At 34.0% G+C, this 23,630-nt stretch overlaps 2 protein-coding genes across 2 annotated transcripts; one reads left to right on the plus strand and one right to left on the minus strand.

Moving 5' to 3' along the window:
• Nucleotides 1-491: 491 nt before the first annotated feature.
• Nucleotides 492-2,654, plus strand: LOC141590089 (uncharacterized). The gene is made up of 4 exons (XM_074410700.1): nucleotides 492-1,043; nucleotides 1,151-1,330; nucleotides 1,545-2,201; nucleotides 2,316-2,654. The coding sequence occupies exons 1-4, from the start codon at nucleotides 492-494 to the stop codon at nucleotides 2,652-2,654; spliced, it is 1,728 nt and encodes a 575-aa protein (XP_074266801.1).
• Nucleotides 2,655-15,233: 12,579 nt separating this feature from the next.
• Nucleotides 15,234-22,692, minus strand: LOC141592163 (uncharacterized). Its single transcript, XM_074412758.1, has 7 exons — nucleotides 22,257-22,692; nucleotides 21,676-21,772; nucleotides 21,461-21,576; nucleotides 21,131-21,175; nucleotides 17,241-17,266; nucleotides 15,792-15,927; nucleotides 15,234-15,678 (listed from the first exon to the last, which is right to left on the minus strand). Exons 1-7 carry the CDS (start codon nucleotides 22,600-22,602, stop codon nucleotides 15,560-15,562), a joined length of 885 nt encoding a protein of 294 aa, XP_074268859.1. The 5' UTR covers nucleotides 22,603-22,692; the 3' UTR covers nucleotides 15,234-15,559.
• Nucleotides 22,693-23,630: the final 938 nt, after the last annotated feature.

A 23,630-nucleotide genomic window follows, 5' to 3' on the forward strand; every position in this document is an offset into this window, starting at 1 on the left:
TTCATTCTACCATATTTCCTTTTTCATTCATTCAACTCCACTCTACCTATTTTTTACAAGTAAAAAGGAATGTCAAATGACCATTTTGTCCTCATACCCCATTACTTATTTACAATATTTGTCATGATGGAATACATGCTAACAAACTTAGCCAAAATTTTGTTACAAGTTAGTTATGGGTTGTTATTCTCTCCTTAAGTCGGTTTAACAACTAGTATATAAGCTAATATTATCTCATACATTGTATCAACTCTATTCACAATAATCAAAAGCAAGTATAATTCACACAACTCCTTTCTCTCATTGTTCTCATCAATTCTCTCTAAACTTTACAATATGATCAACTGATAATCATGATGAACTATCAAGTTCAACATGGTATCAGAGCAGGTTCAATCTGAACCTGTTTCTGCATAGCTTCCGCATAATCAATTCTACATTCGTTCATCTTCATCTTCAATTTTCTTTATCTTCATCTTTAATTCAAGAAAATGGCAACTGAAACCTCGCTAACAGAAATAAACATGAATGATCCACATTATATACATCATTCTGATACTCTGAGCAACAAATTGCTTGCTACCCCTTTTGATGGTACTGGGTTTGGTGGATGGAAAAGGGCGATGTTAATTGCGTTGTCAGCCAAGAACAAAGTCGGTTTCATTGACGGCACCATTCCCAGACCATCTCCTACAGCTGCTATTGCTTTACTCTGGCAAAGTTGTAATGACACTGTTCTTTCTTGGATCTTGAACAGTGTTTCTCCAGAAATATCAAAATCTATTCTCTTCAGCAGCACTGCCAGAGCAGCATGGGTAGAATTAGAAGAAAGGTTTGGACAATCCAATGGAGCTCAGCTGTATGGAGTGCAGAAGAAGCTTAATGATTTTTCTCAAGGTAATGACACAATAGGATCATATTTTACTAAATTGAAGACAATATGGGATGAAATTGATGGTATGGGAATGAATCCTATCTGTATTTGCACTTGTACTTATGGAGCAAAGGATAAGCAACTTAAGTTTCAAGAAGACCAAAGAGCTGTCCAATTCTTAATGGGTTTGAATTATTCCTATTCAACCATACGAGGCACTATATGTTGCAAAACCCTTTACCTAAGATCACTTCCATATACAATAGTCTACTACAGGAAGAAGGGAAAAGGGAGATTCACAACAGCACTGTCACATTCCAACCAGATTCTGCAGCTTTATATGTCAAGAACACAAATTACAAGGGAAACAATTGGAATAATTCTTCTAATAATCCTGGACAATTCAAGAATTCTGGTTATAATCAGAATAATCAAGGTTTTAATCATCAAGGAGGGGCAAATCATCCTCAGAATGGGAATTACAAGAAAAACAACAACAATTTTGGCAACAACAATAACTTTGGAAATTCAAGCAAAGACTTACAAGGAAAAAATTTCATTCCAGGATACAATCGATGTCTACCGATCGAAATTCACAGAGGCAGAGTCCACCTATTGCATATACTTTGTAACAAAGTGGACACAAAATCGATAATCGAAGCATCTGCAGAATAAGAACAGAAGATTTGCAGCAAATGTGTTTAATCAAGATGGTGTTCAGGGCTCTTATCAAACTCCAGTTTCCAATGATATTGAACAGAATCAAAGTTTAGCCAACAATCAGAATCTAAATAATCATTCTACTGGTCCTGCATCAGCAGCAAATTTTGCTGGTAATGTCACTTCTAACTATTTTAATGCTTTTCTAAATTCATGGATTCTTGATACTGGTGCAAGTAATCATATGTGTTCCAATAAGGCATTATTTTCTGATCTTAGACATTTAGAAAAACCCTATAGCATATCCCTACCTAATGGCCAAATTGTGTATATTAACAACATAGGGTCTGTTCCTGTTACTCCAGGCTTTTCTTTACAAAATGTGTTATATGTGCCTTACTTTCAGATTAATCTTTTATACATTAGAAAACTTACTAAGAAACTTAGGTCCAATGTTAGCTTCACCCATGACATGTGTTATTTGCAGGACTCTTCCAAGAGGCTCTTGGTCCTTGGTAAAAACTACAATGATCTATACTTACTGCAACCTGGTGTCAATCTTACCGACACACACAGTTTTTCCAATTCTGTTGAAATTACCATTAATTTTCTTGAGAACACTAATAAGCATAGTTCTAATTCAGCAACTTCATCTGTTTCTAGCACTGTCTGGCATCACAGATTAGGTCATCTACCTTTGTACAAATTAAGGCAACTACAGTGTAATTTTTATTCTTGTCTCATTTGTGCTAAAGCTAGACAACATAAATTGTCTTTTTAGTTGAGTGATTCTATCTCTTTTGCACCATTTGATTTGATTCACATTGACTTATGGGGTCCCTATCATACTCAGACTTATAATGGCTATAAATATTTCCTTACTATTGTGGATGATTTTAGTAGGTGTACTTGGACTCATCTTTTATCCTGCAAAAGTAATGCTTTTGTTTTCATAAAAAGTTTCATTGCCATGGTTGACACTCAGTTTAGAAGAAAGATTAAGACCATCAGGTCAGACAATGCTTTTGAGTTAGGTACTAGCAATGTTTTATCTCAATTTCTTCTTGATAATGGAATAGTTCATCAAACAACTTGTTTCCATACTGTTAGAAATTTTTAATCTCATTATTCAACATATTCATATATGTTACATTTTAATTTAGTCATAAAATTAAAACTAGATCTTATGCATGCAAACTAAAATAGACAAGAGAAGAAATCGTCATTCTTACTATAGTAGTTTCGGATTTAGGGCACAAGTGAGTTCTCCTTCTCACTTGTTCTTGAGCTTTCCTTACAAATGGAAGAACAAGGATTCAAAGATAGAATCCCTCCTTAAAGCATATACCCAAGATGACCCTTAAAAGACTATTATTATTTGATCTAGAATAATTATAATCTTACTAAAATTGACCCAAAAACTATTGTTTTGATCTCTATTATTTCGGTATAGAGAGGAAGGATTTTGGAGATTTTATCTCTCTAATTTTTCATAAGATGTAGAGAGTAAAATTATATATCTTACACTAGAATTATAATGTAAAGTAGTGAATGAATTATTAGAGAGAAAAATCCTCTATAATGGCCCTTTGAAAACCGGTTGGCATGGGGAGGGTAGAGCCAATGCATGAGCTTGTAATTCTTCTCAAGAAAAACTAGGTTTGCATGGCTACAAGCTAGTTATAATCATTATGCTTTCCACTTAATTATTTGACACAATTTAAACATTATACTCCCTCCATTTCTCGGCACTTACATAAAATGGGAGGTCCATTTTATATTTTGTCATTTGTCAATTGTCACATGTTACTAGTCATGTGAAATTGTCATGTATTTTTAACATATTAAAAATCAACGTATTAATAAAAATACGTCATGTATAAAATCGACTTAGTAATTCATAATTACTTGTAACAAAGCGGTTTATCAATTATAAATCACAACGTCTTGTTTTATAATAAATTATTCATTCATTTCCAATTGTTTCCGTAAACAATAATTTCATCTAAGCAATAGAACAATTCGATCACTTAGACCGCATCTTATTTAATCAAATTACAATGAGACACGTAAATATTACTTCCGAAATCGTCCGTCAATTTAAGTAATTTAATTAACTCGTATCGTCATACGATCAATTAAATATTCAATTAAGAGTATCATCCTATAGGTATGACCTTACGGGATCAACTGATCACCACCGTCGTACGACAGTAATGTCAAACTCTAGTCAGCCAATCCTTATCGATATGTGTGGACCAGTTGACTGTAAAATGTTACTTCCCACATGTATTCTTAAATATGAGATTTAAACATGTGATCATCATGATCAACAGTTGTGATCGCTTTATTGTCGGAGGACACTTATTCCAACACTCTCCCACTTGTCCTCGACAAGTGTGCGTCACCAATTCTCTTGTCCTATTACTATCTCCCACTCAATGCAAGGTGTCTTTCAGGTCGTACTTGCAAGTGATCATATCGAGAGTGGTTTCCTCGATCTGGAGAATAACTGATTGACCGGAATTATCCACCATGGATACCTTCCGAGCGTGGCCACGCATTTCCAGTTCATTACTCCTCGAGTGGCCCTGAGATATTGTTATAACCCTGACAAGGGGTGGACAATTCCTATTGCACTTATTCCCTTCGACTAGCCACAACCATCATAACCCAAAATATGCCCATTTGACCCCATTTACGAAGGTCGTAGTAACATAAATCAAACTTAATCTGAAACTGTGCCACCTTAGGCGAATAGTCTTTAGTCAAAAGAATCGACTCATTAGAATACTATAGTAGCTCTCGCCACGACCAGGCTATATAAATTTGCCAGAACTCTATAAGCGGTCATAAGGCCCGACAAAGTGTTCCTAACAGTCTGCCTATGTGATCGACTAGTCATCTCACATGACTGCATGGCACTTGAACTTGCCATCAATCGCATCACACTCTAGTCACTTCGAGACGTCACTTCATGTAAGTGACTATGGGCGAATACAATGCTAATCCGTGTTCACTTTAACGGGGTTCAATTGTCTCTACAACCCGTTTGGATGTAACAAAGTATATGGTGAGTTAATAACTCAAACGACGAATGTCGACATCATATTCGGGTAGTTAATACCATATTACAACCTTGTGATGTATGTCGTAAGTGTGCAAACACTAGTCGTTTGCAACTTGAGTTTAACATACCATGTGTCCATGTGTTCAAACTCTTGAATTGCATTTTCCTTTATTTTCATGTTTGTCTCACATAGCATGAACCTTACCAAGTACACATCTAGGTTCCCAACCTAGGTTCAGGTTCTTTATCTTGAAAGAACTTTCTTGTTGTTTATCACATAACCAACGAATTATGGTGGATGATATAACTTGTACTGGTCAAGTGTTCTACTAACTCGCAATGCACTAGGTATACGTTTTGTAGGGTCTTGCAACAATTGTCAAGATGATTAGCCTAGCACTTCTCATAAGTCCTAGCATATTAGAAAATATTAGTTTTGAGTAACTTCTTACTATAACAAGTATCTTTTCAAACTTCTTATTTCTCCTTTTAGCTCGAATAGTTTAGGATTTTCATAAATCCTTACGCGTTTTCGAACTTCAATATGTGCAACTTCTTGTCACATAACAGAGTGTTCTGTCAAACACTAGAATATCTCATTAGTTCTCCTCGAAAATTCATGACGATTCTTCTATGGCTTGCCAATGACTCATCATGCTCTTAAGCATATGATTTATTATTGAACATGTGCATGATTATTCTAATGGCGAAAACATTAGTAATCTTTAATCATGTGATCAACCATTCTCAGGTTCAATGAATAACCATGACTGCTTATGGTAATTCCATTTTCATTGACAGGAATAACCTACGTTTCTCGTTGATTTGATGTGTATATCTCAATACCTATCCAACATCCCATGATGTGATTGGATTCATCATAGTCCATTTTCATCCAGAATTGAAAACTCAAACACTTCTTTGTGAAAGATATTACTAGCTCGTCATTCTCAATGAGTAATGAGTTATAAATTTTACAAGATGATTGCTCCCACTAAATTTCATGTCTTCACATGATAATTTCAAACTCCCACTTAATTCCAAATGTTTTGCAATTGACTACTCAATCGAAACATTTGAAGAATTGAAATACATTTTCCTTTGCCAAGTTATTAAGATTAAAACCATATATGTTCCCAACATATCCTTTCAAAATACCTATTTTGAAATGGTTTCCGTCTTAAACTTTATGGATAGAGATTTTAATCTCTAACTCATTCATTTTTATAATGATGCGTAGCAATATCATTATTTAAATGTGAAATACCATTTAATACACGTCCTTCTCAAAATGCCCTTTTCCGGAAGGAGGTTTAACCATTTCATTTTCATAATGAGGTTAAGTAATGACACTAGCGTGGTTAACAATTAACTTAGCTTTTGTAGATATCGGCATATCTTTCTTTGCAACTTTGTTTCATCTAGGCTCTTAAGTAAATATCAATATTGAAACTCTTGGTCATATTTTGTTCATAAACTAGCCAAAACTCTAGTTAAGACTTTTCTTTACTCATTATCTATCTTCTTTAGTCATTTTCTATCAAAACTTTATTTTGGTCTCCTCGTGTAGTTATCTTACGAACATATTCTTTTGATTACTTCACTTGGTCTCTTTTGTCATGTAGATCTCATCAATTCGAGACCATAGATCTCATCTATTCATGTATACTATTTATTTAGGTATACAAATCATTATTTCTTTCGTAGATCTCATTTACTCAAGCATACAAATTATTCTTTGTATTTTGTGTCTCTTCATTTTTCTCCCACTCTATCTTTAAAATAAATACACTAAATATTCAAAGATAGTTTATGAGACACAAGTGATGATTTTGAAGTAGAGGGAGGACTATCTCATAGATTGACTAATAGATTTTAAATTTGATGAGTGTACTTGGTAATTGACATTTCTTTAGAAGAGTTCATCAACTCAACGTCACTTTATAATTGATCATACACAAGCCTTAAGCTTGTGGACATATAATGAATCCCATCATTATAGTTGTCTATTGGATCACTTTAAGTAGATGATCATATGTTTCTATGTGCAAGCATATAAAGACAATTTTTTTAGAACAAAGAAATACGATAAAAGGGGTGACTTGGGTTGCAAACCAAGCCACCATAATCCAAAATACAACCATTGTTTAGAAAGGATCAACCATTTCCATGTCGAACACGGAAATCAAAATAGTTCTAAAAATCCGAAACACAACTTAAAATAAGACAATAATAAAAACCAAGCTTCATTGGAAGCTACTCCTAGCTCCTTGATGATTTCTCAAGCTTGCTTTTCTTTTCCTTTGTCTTTGCTTGGAGGAGGCCCTATTTACAATAAAAAGGGGATACATTATCACAAATTTGTATCAAAATACCATAGTTGAATTAGAAACATAAAAGAAAGGATAGTCATTTACCTACTGGAGTGATTTTTCCAGCTTTGATGTCACCAAGGTACTTGGAACAATTCCTCTTCCAATGTCCAACACCATTACAATAATGGCATTTGTCAAGAGGACCCTTCTTGGTTTTGGAAGTTCTAGCTTCAAAAGTCTTAGCCTTGGTGGACATGGGAGCTTGCCTCTTACCCTTTTTCCCATTCTTTTTGAACCTCCCTTTGCTCTTAGTGCTTATATTAAGCACGTCCTTAGGTAGGTTAACATTTAACCCCATATCTCTTTCGGCTTGTACAAGTAACGTGTGCAACTATTCAAGAGACACGTCCTTGTCTTGCATGTTAAAATTCACCCGGAATTGAACATATGCTTTGACTTTGGATAAGAAGTGTAGAATCCTATCTACAATGAGCTCTTTGGGGATTTCAACCTTTTGAAGTTTCAATGTCTCGACTAGCTCCAACAATTTGAGCACGTGAGGGCTAACCTTTTGGCCCTCCTTAAAATCGAGATCAAAGAATGCCGAGGCCGCCTCATATTGGACGATCCTCGGAGCTTGCGAAAACATTGTCACAAGTTTGGAATAGATTTCATAAGCGGTGCCCATTTTAAAGGCTCTCCTTTGGAGATCCGCCTCCATCGCAAAAATCAACACATTTTTCATTGCGGCGGACTCTTTGTGGTAAGCCTCATATGCTTCCCTAGTGGAGGCACTTGACCTAGCATTAGGTTCGGGTGGAGAGGCCTCGGTTAGGTAACGAAGCTTGTCGTCACCTTGGGCGGCTAATTTGAGTTGGGCATCCCAATCGGAGAAATTTGGCCCATTCTTTTCAAGTTTACAACGATCCATGAAGGATCGGAGCCATGAAACATTAGTGAGAGGTGCGGCGTTGGTGTTTGGTGCGGCCATTTGTTATGAGAAATAAAAGTGGTCTACAAAACGAAAATAGAAGGAATAAAATATTTGTCGTTTTCACAATAATAATAATACTTGTAAATTTAATTTAAACAAGTTTTATTGCATTTATCTAGTGACCTCTACCCAACTTTGATAAATGATTCCAAGACCCAAATTCATATTAACTTGGGCACGGTAGGGCCGATTCATCCCTTATCAATATAACTCGGTGGATTAACGCTTTAATCGATTCTACTTTTAGAACTCTTGGTCGATAAAATAACATTAATATTTATCTTTAGCCCGGAACACATGCGACTACGGTCACAAATACTTCCATTGAGCTCAATCCAAATTTCGAATAAATGTGTCCATGATCCAAATCCACATCAACTTGGGCACGGTAGGGCCGATTCATCCCTTATCAACATGAATTCGGTGGATAGACATTTATCACCCACTTCCCCTACGTAACAAGGCTTGTACCCCGGTAGGGCCGAGCGCACTCCTTCATGAAATAAGTTGTCATGGTTTCTACTTTTTGGTAAGGCTAAGTCTCAATTGTTTATTTTAGCGAGAGGTCATGTCAATTTATTATCTATCACGTTTTAAGTGAACTAAAGCGGTCAACTACAATAATTGTAATTGACACGGTCGATAAACTCGATAAAATGATAATGCATGTTTTAGTTATGGCGATTTAGCAATGCATGCAACATATAAATAAAATCCAAAGCATAAATAAAATCCTAGTATGGTCTTCCTAAAATAGTAAATCTAATAAACTATTACAAATTCGGAAACCAACTCCTTTGGTCCCTTGAACTTCAGTCTTGGCACGCATTTCAAGGCAACATTCTTTGATGGATCGCCTTTTCGAGTGGCACCGTCTTCAAGGTACTCCGGAATAAATAAATTACATAATTTCCTATTATACATTTGTAATTAAAAATAAAAATAAATCTATTAAATTACAAAATGGTGATACGAGATCACAATAAATTACAACCGAATCGATATTCCCATACATTTCGGGTAATACCAATTAAAACTAAGGCCATACTAAGTAAATTTACATAATTCAAAAATTACATAAAATTAAAATATGACAATCATGAATAAAATGCAGCATTATAATATGTATGAACATGCCCAATTTTATGCTAAATCGCCTTTAAAGAGCCAATATCGTATATTAATCGGTTTTTACGGATTTACGTGATTTAACCTTTTAAAAATCACAATGATTACATAAAATCATATTTATGTACAAGTTAATTACCCTAACCATCTTAGGACACAAAATTAGTCTCCACTAACATTTGACAATAATTAACCTAGATTTCATAATATTGTTCATAAATGGACTCAAAAATACAAAATTATGACATAAACTTCAAATTAAATCATAAACATTTCAAATAATTTCAAAATTTGAAATTTAAACTCATGAACATTCTGGAAAAATACCATGACACTCATAATGTTTAAAAACTTAGGTTAAAAATTTCAAAAATTTATCGAGAAAAACAATGTTGCGGTTTATCGGATTTATCTATTTTGACCCTAAAAATATGAGAAAAAATTATATTCATCAAATTTTCACTTTTAGATCTGAAATATATGATAAAATGCAACATGTGACGTTTTTCTTTAGTCATGAAGTATGTTTTAGCATTTTTACTAATTAAAATCACTATTTATGTGATTTTTAATCAAAAATTAATAAATCATGCTAAATTTTCATGACCAGATTGTAAAATTCATAAATTCATAAATCTAAATTTTTTAAAATTGCATGTGACAACATACTAAATTTTCATGACCAGATTCGAAATATAACTCATATTAACCTATTTACACATTTAAATACGATTTTAACTTGAAAAATCCATATCTCGAGCATAACAACTTATTTTATTATGAAAATTAACAGGCCATCAGTAGATAATATATGTGAAAACATATCCAAAAACCACTATAAAAATCGAAGTTTAGCTATTTTTAGTCCAAAAATGATATTTTTATCATAAAAACCACATTTTAATGCCATTATTATATAAAATGAACAATAAAATCCATAAATAAATCAAAATATTCTAAATACATTTTAGGAACAGAAAATTTAACATGCAAATAAATTTCGTGATATTTCATAATAAACACAAATTTATAAGTTTTGTTTGTTAATCTTATAACTCGGAAAAACAATAACCGATTTGCATGCAAACAACCTAAGGCTCTTGATACCGCTTGTTAGAAATTTTTAATCTCATTATTCAACATATTCATATATGTTACATTTTAATTTAGTCATAAAATTAAAACTAGATCTTATGCATGCAAACTAAAATAGAAAAGAGAAGAAATCGTCATTCTTACTATAGTAGTTTCGGATTTAGGGCACAAGTGAGTTCTCCTTCTCACTTGTTCTTGAGCTTTCCTTACAAATGGAAGAACAAGGATTCAAAGATATAATCCCTCCTTAAAGCATATACCCAAGACGACCCTTAAAAGACTATTATTATTTCATCTAGAATAATTATAATCTTACTAAAATTGACCCAAAAACTATTGTTTTGATCTCTATTATTTCGGTATAGAGAGGAAGGATTTTGGAGATTTTATCTCTCTAATTTTTCATAAGATGTAGAGAGTAAAATTATATATCTTACACTAGAATTATAATGTAAAATAGTGAATGAATTATTAGAGAGAAAAATCCTCTATAATGGCCCTTTGAAAACCGGTTGGCATGGGGAGAGTAGAGCCAATGCATGAGCTTGTAATTCTTCTCAAGAAAAACTAGGTTTGCATGGCTACAAGCTAGTTATAATCATTATGCTTTCCACTTAATTATTTAACACAATTTAAACATTATACTCCCTCCATTTTTCGGCACTTACATAAAATGGGAGGTCCATTTTATATTTTGTCATTTGTCAATTGTCACATGTTACTAGTCATGTGAAATTGTCATGTATTTTTAACATATTAAAAATCAACGTATTAATAAAAATACGTAATGTACAAAATCGACTTAGTAATTCATAATTACTTGTACCAAAACGGTTTATCAATTATAAATCACAACGTCTTGTATTTATAATAAATTATTCATTCATTTCCAATTGTTTCCGTAAACAATAATTTCATCTAAGTAATAGAACAATTCGATCACTTAGACCGCATCTTATTTAATCAAATTACAATGAGACACGTAAATATTACTTCCAAAATCGTCCGTCAATTTAAGTAATTTAATTAACTCGTATCGTCATACGATCAATTAAATATTCAATTAAGAGTACCATCCTATAGGTATGACCTTACGGGATCAACTGATCACCACCGTCGTAAATGCATTTACGGTAATGTCAAACTCTAGTCGACCAATCATTACCGATATGTGTGGACCATTGATCAAATGTTACTTCCCACATGTATTCTTAAATATGAGATTTAAACATGTGATTATCATGATCAACAGTTGTGATCGCATTATTGTCGGAGGACACTTATTCCAACACATACTCCTCAGCAGAATGGAGTAGTAGAAAGAAAACGCAAACACCTATTAGAAAGAGCTAGGGCTTTGGAATTTCAATCAAATTTGCCTACTAAATATTGGGGTGAATGCATTCTTACTGCTACTTATATTATCAATAGATTGCCAACAAGAATTCTACAAGGTTTGTCTCATTTCCAAGTTTTATTTGGTACAGCTCCCAGTTTAACTCACATGAGAAGTTTTGGGTGCCTTGTATATGCTTCAACAAACAAACTTGGTAGAGATAAATTTGCACCTAGGTCCATTTCTTGTGTGTTTCTAGCTTACCCTTATGGAAAGAAAGCATATAAATTGTTGAATGTGGAAACTAAAGCCATCATTTATTCTCGAGATGTCATCTTCCATGAACATATTTTTCCTTACGTTGCACATACTGATGCTAATTACATACCTGTACCTGTTACTGACTCTCTCACAGAACCAAGTTTTACCATACCAGATCAGGTTCAAAATAATACTCATTCTACTTCTAATGCTTCACCAAACACAACTATTCCTCAAAATTCTAATGTTTCTCAAAATTCTGATGTTTCTCAAAATTCTACTGCTATTTTAACTAATACACAAGCAGGTCATAATACTACAGTGCAAAACAATCTAAGAGTTTCCACCAGGTCTGTCAGGCCACCTTCTTATTTACAGGACTATGTTTGTCCACATAAAAGATCATGTAATTCTATTTGTTGTCATACACTAACATCCTTGTGTGAGAATGTTTTTTTTCCTAGTTCTTTTTGTGCATCTGTCTCTGGTATACAATTTCCCTATACAAGAACCACGAAATTATGCTGAGGCAGCCAAGTATCCTGAATGGCAAGAAACCATTGCAGCAGAATTCAAGGCTTTACAGGTCAATTGAACCTGGTCACTAGTTCCTCTTCCCACTGGCAAGAAAGCTATCTCTTGCAAATGGGTCTTTAAAGTCAAACACAAATCTGATGGTACCATTGAGAGGTACAAGGCCAGATTAGTAGTCAAGGGTTTTACTCAGAAGGAGGGTATTGACTACAATGAAGCATTTTCTCCTATTGTAAAAATGACAACCATCAGGACACTGGTTGCAGTTGCAGTCAAGAAAGGTTGGCAATTAAGCCAACTAGATGTTAATAATGCATTTTTGCATGGAGATTTACATGAGGAGGTCTATATGAAGGTCCCTCCTGGTTTAGAGGTTTCTCAACCAAATATGGTTTGCAAGTTAGAAAGGTCTCTATATGGCTTAAAACAAGCCTCTCGACAATGGAATGCTAAGCTTAGTCAAGCACTAAGAAAGAAAGGATATCAGCGGTCCTTGAATGATTATTCTCTTTTCTCAAAGAAGACAGATGGCAAGGTTGTTTACCTGGCCATTTATGTTGATGATATACTAATGATTGGAGACAATACTCAAGAAATTGAAAGTCTCAAGCAATATTTGGATGATGCTTTCAAGATTAAAGACTTAGGAAGCATAAATTATTTTCTGGGAATGGAGTTCACCAAAGTTAAGAGTGGTATGGTTATCACACAAAGAAAGTTTGCTACTGAACTACTTAAAGAATTTCATTTGTGCGGATGCAAGGCACATTAATAGTCCTTTGGATGCCACACTAAGGTGAATCTTTGATTCGAAATCTAATACCCAATCTAGCAGACTACAGGAAAATTGTTGGAAAACTAAACTATCTTACAAACACAAGGCCTGATATTGCATTTGCGATTCGATTGCTTAGCCGATTCATGGCATTTCCCGAGGATCAAGACTTTGTTAGTCATTTTGCTCTCCATGTCTTGAAGTACATTTCCAAAGATCTCAATCAAGGCATTCTCTTGAATACAACAGCATCTTATCATCTTGAAGGTTTTTGTGATGCTGACTGGGCAACCTGTCCTGAAACCAAGAGGTCTATCAGTGGATTTTTACTCTTCTTGGGAGGATCACTTATCTCATGGAAATCTAAGAAACAACAAACAATGTCTTTATCTTCTGCTGAAGCAGAATATAGGTCCTTAAGAAAGCTCACTGCAGAACTAGCATGGTTGAGCAGACTCCTACATGAACTTGATGTCACTGATATCTTGCCTATTCCTGTAAAGTGTGATAGCCAGGCTGCTATACACATTGCCAAGAACCCTGTCTTCCATGAGCGTACAAAACACATTGATCTTGACTGTCATTTCGTGCGTGAGAAACTCCAGGCAGGGCTCATCAGTCTTTCCTATGTTCCTACCAAGCAGCAACCGGCTGACATTTTTACTAAAGCTTTACATAGACCTCGACACAATCTACTTCAATCCAAGTTGGGTCTGTTGTTACACCCTCCAACTTGGGGGTTGGGGGGGGGGGGGCGTGGGTTGAGGGAATACATGCTAACAAACTTAGCCAAAAGTTTGTTATAAGTTAGTTAGGGGTTGTTATTCTCTCCTTAAGTCGGTTTAACAACTTGTATATAAGCTAATGTTATCTCATACATTGTATCAACTCTATTCACAATAATCAAAAGCAAGTATTATTCACACAACTCCTTTCTCTCATTGTTCTCATCAATTCTCTCTAAACTTTAAAATTTGATCAACTGATAATCATGATGGACTATCAAGTTCAACATGTCACTCATACCCCCACTACTTCTACATCAAACTCCACTCTTTTCCACCCATACCCCACTTATTTACATTATATTCATTACTTATTTACAATATTGTCCACCCAACCCCACCCTTCTTAATATTTGTGCAAAACATAAATAGATAGAGTGGAGTTGGATGGAGTGGTATATATTAAACAATGTAGGTATGAAAATGAGATTAATAAATTGAAAAGGCTGATCCGAGACTTGAAATTAACTTTAAGTGTAGAATGTGAATATGACCTTAAACCCAAATTGACTTAACCTAACCCAAATTTAACCTACGGTTTGCCTCTTATTGAAGAGACCCAAAACTGACCGGCCAAAATCGCAACTAAGTTAACTAATTTGTCAGAACTACTCGTTAGCCACTATTCAATTCAATCCAATTATCTTCATTTACAATTTTGAAAGCAAAGATTTATTTTGAAACATATTATGTTTAAAATACGCATTGGTCCACTAGCCTAAATCTTGTTCACTTCTACTTTTGTAAAATGAAATTATCAATATTTTATAAAATAAAAATAGATAGAAACATATTTTAATAAACCGTGCATTCACCAATTCGTCAACGATCTAAAATCGATCCCTTACCAATCTCTCCCATCATATTTAGGGCTAGTACATTCTTTGTACCAACTAACTCCATCTACTACGATGAATAAAATTACAAAATTAAAACCATTGCCACCTAAATCCATCAAAAATCATGTCACCGGTTGCTTTAAAATCAAACAAGGGGAGGTATAGCATGATTCATGAATAGCATAAACTTGGTGATGGATTATAATTAATCAAAGGAGACTTAGCAGATGACAGTATGACAGCATAATTCATCAAAGCCATCTCTAACTTAACCAACCTACCTATGATGGTCCATGGCTGTGTAACGCCTCAATCCGCCTGATGACTCAACAATGAAGTAATACGAGATCAAGTAGATGATTAATTACTTTTAAACTTAAAAGAACCAACATAAGTAAATGGGCTTAATATGAAATTGTCACTTGCAACTTCAAAATCACGATGAAATGACACGGAAAACAAACACAACCTGTTCAAATAATCGACCAAACCTGAACCTGGCTTGGCCCAAAGGTTGTTACTAGTACGACAACATCCCTAACCTGGTAAGATAAAACCCATTGATTCAATTGCCAGAGCTCTAGTAGCAAGGATCATCGATAGTCATATTTCATCCTTTTGAGTTTTGATATTCATTCATAAGATGTTCTATCTACAACCGAGCTCTCTGCACGATCATACATATCACAAATGACAGTTGACAGAAAAAACTTCAGGTTGTTTACTAGGCTTGGACAGACTGAAAGAACTAGCCGGAAAATTTTGCACACATTTGCACTAATTAACATCAGAAGTCTAGTTATCACGATATCTATCTTAGCAGACAATAGTCACAGCTTCGACAACCAAGATATGGATAGATGATACCAAAAAGCCACCATTCCAACATATTTTCAGGCTTGGGGTTGCCCTTGGACTCCTTGATTTTCTGTTGAATCTGCTTTGTCAGATAAACCTCGGATCTTCACATCATAGTAAACTTCTTCGACTCTCTTCAAATCATATTTCATACCTGTACAGAGGATACAGAAGAACACACACAACTTCTCAAAATCAATATAGAGAAATACAAAGAGCAAAACTCCATGGCCTGGATTTTTCTAATGAAAAAACAAATCAACGCACCATCAAACTTCTTGCGCAGAAAGTCATTACGAAGATTAAGCATCCTAAAGGCGGCATGAAGCTCGGTTAAAAAGTTTAACACCTTCCTTGGTGAATCATAGTCTCCGTATGTTACTCTGTTCACCACATATCGAGGCTGCAGCAAGAGAAGAATGGCAGATTACACCTTTATTCTAACAAATGAAATACGGGTTCTTCTGTAGAATACTCCTATTTTTTTTAAAAAAATTCTATGACTAATCCACCAATCTTTCATTGTTGACAAAAACATTTCTTGTGAAATGTGAATCATAATTGCCAAGTATTTGATGACTCAACAAAACATTCCTATATACCTGAGTGGCAGGTAAAAGAGATGGAATAGAACACTTAGCTATGTTGAAGGAATATTTAATTGGGTCTGAGGCTAGAGGTGGCAATCGGGTCACTCGGGTCGGTTACGGGTCGGGTCAAAGCGGGTCGGGTCATATCGGGTTTGGGTTGTGACGGGTTAGCGGCGGGCCGGGTCGGTTACGGTTCATGTCGGGTCGTTTTCGGGTCGGGTCATCAACGGGTGACAAGTCGGGTTGGGTCAGTATTGGGTCAGATTATAAGCATATATTTTCTCTTATGTATTTAGTTTTAGATGGGTAATTTTATGTTTAAACGTGTAGGTGTATTAATTGTAATTTTAAGTGAAAATAATTAAGATTAATGTCAATTTGGTCTTATTTACACAATTATTAAGCTAATTCATTATCGGGTCATATATCGGGTTGAGTCAATATCGGGTCACGGGTCGGGTCGGGTTCGGGTTGGAAAAAATAAGGATGTTATCGGTTATCGGATCGGGTTGGGTCGGTTTCGGGTCACCCAATTTTCGGGTTGTGACGGGTCGGGTTCCTCGGGTCGGGTCAGCTAAAGCTAGCTCTATCTGAGGGCGTATCAAATGCTCCCTCCGTCTCAGTCATTTGTTTACCTTTATATTCATTCCGAGGAGTATTTTAATCAAAGGTAAACAAATGAACGAGACGGAAAGAGTAGAATCTTAAAAAAACACAAGAACACACCATAGAAAATCTCATTCTCCGTACATGGTAAACAAGGAATATAATTATACACAAAAGCTTGTCAAAAACATTGTATACGTAAAGGCTATAGCTGCCATTTCAATACTAGAATTGCATCCACCTAAGACTAAACAACATTAACCAAAGTTAGAGACACAATAAGAGACTAAAGCCAAAACAAATGTTGATAATAAAAACAGCCACCTGGCTGGGACACTGACAAAAGCTACTGTTTCAACAGAGTCCCTTTTAGTTACTCAGGAAAAAAAAAAAAAAAAAAAAAAAGCAGAGTTCCTTCTAATAATTGACTGAATATATACGATCCGATATCTTCATGCAACAGTAGAAAATACAAAGATTATCTAATAGGCAATGAAGTCTAAATTGAGAAACAAATTACCAGCTCATTGGACATAAAACACACCCCTGCAGAAAGCAAAATATCTAAGATTAGTATGTAATTATATGTCAGCCAAATAAACAAGTAACTAAATCACTAGTGGTCGAAAGATCAACAGAACAAATTCATTATTCCATATATGAAAAGCAGAGCTCAATGCTAATAGACTCGCCTCTTTTGAAGAAAACAGATACCCCTAGCAGGGGCGAAGCCAGGATTTAATTTCCGGGGTAGCAAAAAAAATAATTTAAAATGGAATATGCAGATAGTGGGATTCGAACCCAAGGCACTAGGTTGGAAACCAAAGTCTTTACCATTGAACCACAATGTCTATTATATATTTAATGAGATAACATTTACTTATCATCTATTCAACAATATTTGGGGTAGCAAAAATCCGTCTTCTAAACCAATTTTTTAAAGTTTGGGGTAGCGACCGCCACCCCTTGCTACTAGGTAGCTTCGCCCCTGACCCCTAGGATACAACTCCCCACCCCACCTTCTCCATTTCGCTTCCTATCTACAGTAATTTTTTTATTAGGTTTTTATTTTTTTTATCACAGTTTAATCATCAAAACAAACAGATCTTTAACTTCACCTTAAATCTAGAGCAACTTCCCAGTTTGCTCTTAGTGGCAAACCAGTTGCATTCGTGATCAGTTGTTTACTGACAAAAAAAAAACATATTGTGAAGATACTTGATAGATATGAATATCTTGCATAACCCTATAGTCAGCCTATCATGACGACAAAAGATAGGTTTTCAAGAGCCGATAAGCTGATGTCAAACATCAATCCACTGACTTCCAATCCGCCATTCTTAAACTTGCATAGATGACTTTCACAATCGAGAACTATGGCATTCACCCCTAAATGTTCTACATTTCAACCCACTTCAACTGAATTGATAAGAGGGGAATGTTCCCCAAACCCACCTTGCAGACAGCTCTTCATTGTTTTGCAGATTATATCTTTTAGCAAGTAAAGAGAAAGTGTGGTAAGACTTAAGAGGGTAACATATGCTCACAGATAAAAGGAGAGGGACGAATACTAACACATCTAATCTTATTAAGAAAACCTTTATGAATACTTTCATTCTCATAATTAATCGGCGGTTTCAAATTTCCTTATATCCTATTCCAAAACTTTAGGTTCGTCATGTTGAGTAGCTTTGTAACTTTGTTTGACAAATTCTTTCTTCTGTCGTAGTGTTAAGAGACTTTCCCCACATTGCACATCATTCATATACCTCAGCTTTATAAATATATTTTTGAAAACACGCTTACACACTTGTGTGTGCAAATTAAGAAACTACATTTACAAGATGATAACATAAACTCAAATCATGCAGGAGTATAAAAATCTGCCACCAGAAAACATTTTGATTGAAGGACATGCATCCTGCTCACCTAGATTGTGGATTGAAACATTAACATAAGATAGAAGGAACAATAATTAATTTATTTTCAAAACTGAGTGAAAAATGAACACATCAATGCCAGTTAGGTGGACTTGAGCCTATATCAGCACACCACAAAGCTGTCTAAGGGTGGTTAATACCAGACATTCAGACCTCTGTCTCAGCCATAGCCCATCGTGAGCCACTTAGATAATTTTGTTTCACCTCAATCAATGACGAGTCCAAAGGGCCTAGTATTGCCATTCCGAGACACAGCAGAAACAAAAAATGAAGACCAGGAGCTAAAAACATTCTTTTACACAAACATACGAGACAATTATCAATAGCTAGAAGTTCACGCGATTAGAGGAAACAGATATCTCCACGGAAAATCAATGTAAAAAAAGTACACCAATGATGCAACACTACTTTACACAGTGAAAAGGATAATTTAGACTCAGATTGGAGTTGCTCCAAAGAAAACATATTTAGCACATAACACCTCAAATAGGAGTGCATTCACCAGAAAAATAGCTAATTTCTTATCCAACCAAATAATACACCCGAGCCAGCAAGCAACGTTCAGTCAAGGGGACTGCTAGTGACTGGTGGGCTGGGATATCCACTGCCACTCTATAAACTGGCGAACAATATCCTTCCAACAATGTTACCTCAGTGCCTTAAAAGGCTTCGCCTATGGCAGGTAGGACCGTAGGGGAGGCATATAAGCAACATTACCGTTAAGCTCATAACACATAGTCACATACGTTGTTCCAAAGATAACCAAATGAAGTGCACAAAGCCAATTGAGGAATCATTTAATGTTGCTACATTGTAATAATGGAACTTTATGATGGTTAATGTTACCCAATCCTAAATTATTTTGGACTACATACAAACACAGAAACAAAATGTGACTTAGGCTGTCGAACAAAGATACATGACGCACGAGGAAAACAAATTTATTTGGTTGCCAAATGTTTAAGCTATTACTGATGTTGAAGCCCTCCAAATATGCAGCACTTGATCTTTTATGAAACTTAACCTTTGCAAACGTGAAAACAAATAATAAAACAATGGTTATCGGTATTATGCAGATCTTTGGTAAGTGCAAGTGAAAAGGAACGAAAAATCTCACGTGGGATAATAGCAGTCATCTAGCAACGGCAAAAAAGATCAACTCATCAAGTGCCTTCATATGAAAGGTCCAAGAAATGGTTTCCCTCTTTTGTCTCAAATACTTTTGACTTGGAACATAATGAAAAGTGCAAAATGGCAACAATTTTGGTAAAAATTTTTGAAAAAATTTAAAAAAAGAAAAAAAAAAGCAGTCTGCCTAGTTAGGTCTTGTTCTTTTGGACTGAAATTGTCTGAACTGAACTGAACTTAATGGAGCTGAACTGAACTTAACGGAGCTGAACTGAAATAATAATAAAAATATTATACTAATAATAATAACAACAATAATACCAATAATAATAATAAATATTATATAATATTATTCATTAATAATAATAATAATAATAATAATAATCTAATAAGATATATAAAAAATAAAATAGTAATATAATAATAAATATAGTGATAATAATAATAATGTATTAGTAATATAAATGATAAAATTATTAATAATAATATAATATATTAATAATAATAATAATAATAACTAAAAAATAAATAATATAATAATAATATAAATAATAATAATAATAGGTCTAATATAATTACATAATCACTTATTAATATAATAATATTGAATATAATAATAATAATAATAATAAATATGTGATTAATAATATTAATAATAATGAATATATTAATAAAATAATAAATATAATATAATAACTTATTAATATAATAATATTAAATATAATATTATAATAATAATAATAATAAATATATTAATTATAAATATAATAATATAAACAATATGAATTAATTATTAATAAATATAATAGTAATATAATAAATATAATAATAATAATAATATTAACAATAGTAAATAAATTAATATAATAATAATAATGATATCAATAAGAATATAAAATAAGAATAATAATATTAATGTTGAAATAAAATAATATGAACTGATCTGATCTGAACTGAATTGAATGGAGCTGAACTGAACTTAACTTAATGGAGCTGAACTGAACTTATTAGAACTGAAATTAAGTCCAAAAGAACAGGGCCTTAGTGCTTTTCCCAAAACCATTTTTGACTCCTTGAACTAACCCTGTGATTGAAATAACTAAATAAATAAAATGACGAGAAACTAATCTCCATGAGGTAGTGTGTGAGCTTTATCAATCCAGAATTGTTTCCAAGTCGAAATTAGCATCCAGATTGGTAAGAGAACACAGGAAGGAAAAAAAGGAAAAAGGAAAGGGAGTGAGGCACACCAGCCAGAAAAACAAGTGTATAATTTATGTCTAGATTAATGGAGTCACGACATGAAGTAGATACTTAGATAAGATGCATAGGAAGTTCTCACCAACTAGATAATCTTCAATGTCCAGACCAAAATCAGGAGTATTCACTGCATAATAAGGAAACAAAAACATTCACCACATTAGACAGCCAAAAGGCTATTATGTCCAGCAAACAAAAGGATAACATGAACAAGTAGGTAGTGAAGTAGTCCACACATCAAAAACGTGGTCATGCCGAGTCCTAACATCATGGACCATAACTATCTACATTGACAATTTTATAGAAATAAAAGATGATCATAAACAACGCTCACGTTCACCCTATTGGCCTATTCGGCATACTGCCAGACAGTATCAAGCAACAGAACATAAAGAAGATAATTAAACCATACATCCAAGCTTCTCTTGCGCCTCGGGATGCATAAGCAGAACTCCGGTCTCTAGCCAATGCATGAAAGTAAGCAATGAGACAACTGTCTGAGTCTCGCTCCTCCAATCATTATGATACCTATAGATTAAGCAAACTACAATGTCACAAAACAATTCCATTCATCCTGACAGAAATACTAATAGCCAAAACTCAACTACCAACTGTTGAGTTGCTAACCTGTAGTACTGTCCAGGACACTCTTTTAAAATTTCAGCAAGCCGGCTGAAATTCTCCTTAATCACACTGATTTGAGTATTACCCTTCTCCAACACCTCTGTATTATACAAATAAGAGACAGAACCCGGTAAGAATAATATGTACTCCGTACTACTTATCCGTGGACCAATGCCAACCACAAGTTCCGATATACCATCACATTCATCAAACAAATTCAAATGAATGTAAGATTAGCAACTTTTCTAACAACATTTTTGAGTATCAATAAACAAAAATAATCCAATCAGAATACGACTGTAGGGGGTTGCATATCGAACCATTTTCAGGTCAAATCATTAACTGTTAAAACTACAACCTCAATGATAGCCTACAAAACGCTTATAGATGGTTTCCATTTTCCAAATACTGCTTAAACTACCACAAAAACCCACATTTTGTACTTTAGTCACACAAACAAAATTAAATAAAGAACCGAAAACATTAACAAATACTTTTTCCGTCTCATTCCTTTGTTTACCTTCGATTAAAACACTCCCTAACAAAAAAAACGATAGGGACGGAGAGAGTAACTCAAAATATACCAGTAATAGGACGAGATTGATGAACAAGAAGAAGATTAGCATGCATAATTCTAGCAGCAGACTCGATTTCCAAGGCAACATTTCGAATCCTCTCTCGCAAATTGCTGGAATCGTGAAGGTGGGTCCTGAAGTTCTCGAACTGGGCCTCCATTGCAGGGATACAGGAGGAGGAGGAGGAGGAGGAGGAGTAGGGTTTGTTGAAGAAACGAAACGGGGCGTTTCGGAGAGGAGAAAGAAACGGAGGAGGAGGATGGTGGTGGTTGAACAAGGGAAGTGGGTTTAGAGAGGGGTTAGGGTTTATGTGGCAGAGTGCTACTCTCATGTACGCATTTCGAAACACCTTCATTTTTCTTTTCTCGTATGTGTTCGTTTGACGATTATTGTTTTGCGGTATTTTTTATTCTCGATGAGCGTCGAGCCGTCGACTACCAATCTAGACTAGTCACTAGTGTAACACCCGTCAAAATTTACGGGGTTATTTAAATTATACTAAATTTTATTTGCTAAAGTTGTGAGACGAATGTACTATGTATTCACTATTTTTTAATCAATATTATATATTAATTTCAGAAATTAAGGGACTTTAATGTAATTAAAGAAAGTTATACAAATTAATTATACTATATAGTTTTAAATCACTAGCACCATGTGATGGACCCGATTAAGGGATTTCAATGCAAATATTATATAGTTTGGGTTAAAATTAAATTATATAGAAGCTTGATAATTTTCCTACACATTTGTAAGAAACTAAAACATGGTCAATTTCTTTAAAATAAAATAATTAATTAAGATGGTGGTCAATTTCCTTAAAATAAAATAATTAATTAAGATTGTCAATTTCAAGGAGACTAAAAGAAAGAAGATGCTTGGTAATTTTCCTAAATATTTATAGAAGACTAGAAGATGGTCAATTTCCTTAAAATAAAATAATTAATAGTATAAACATGCACACTTATGGTATTAATTATTATCATCATAAAATTATATATTAGATTTAAAATCTATGCAATTTTATTAAATTTTATAGTTTATTAGATGTATAGAGATGTTAATTATTTAACATCCAAAAATATAATATAAGTAGGTTATAAATAATTCAAGTTAGATTCCATAATATATAATATTGCATAATTCTTTCTATTTGATTTAATGCATATGTGTAATATATTTTTATAAATATATAATTCTCTTAAAATTGCATGCCTAAGTAGTAAAAGTAATTTCGTCAGTAAAGAAAAGAATTGTAGTAACATTGAATATAGTTATAAGATAGTAATCACTCATTTGAATAGTAAAAGTAACAATATTATCATCGAGATTAGTGAAAGTGGTAGAAACAATAACGGGAGTAACGAAATAATCAATATTAAT

This window comes from Silene latifolia, chromosome 7 (assembly GCF_048544455.1).
Source record: "Silene latifolia isolate original U9 population chromosome 7, ASM4854445v1, whole genome shotgun sequence".
Lineage (NCBI taxonomy): Eukaryota > Viridiplantae > Streptophyta > Magnoliopsida > Caryophyllales > Caryophyllaceae > Silene > Silene latifolia.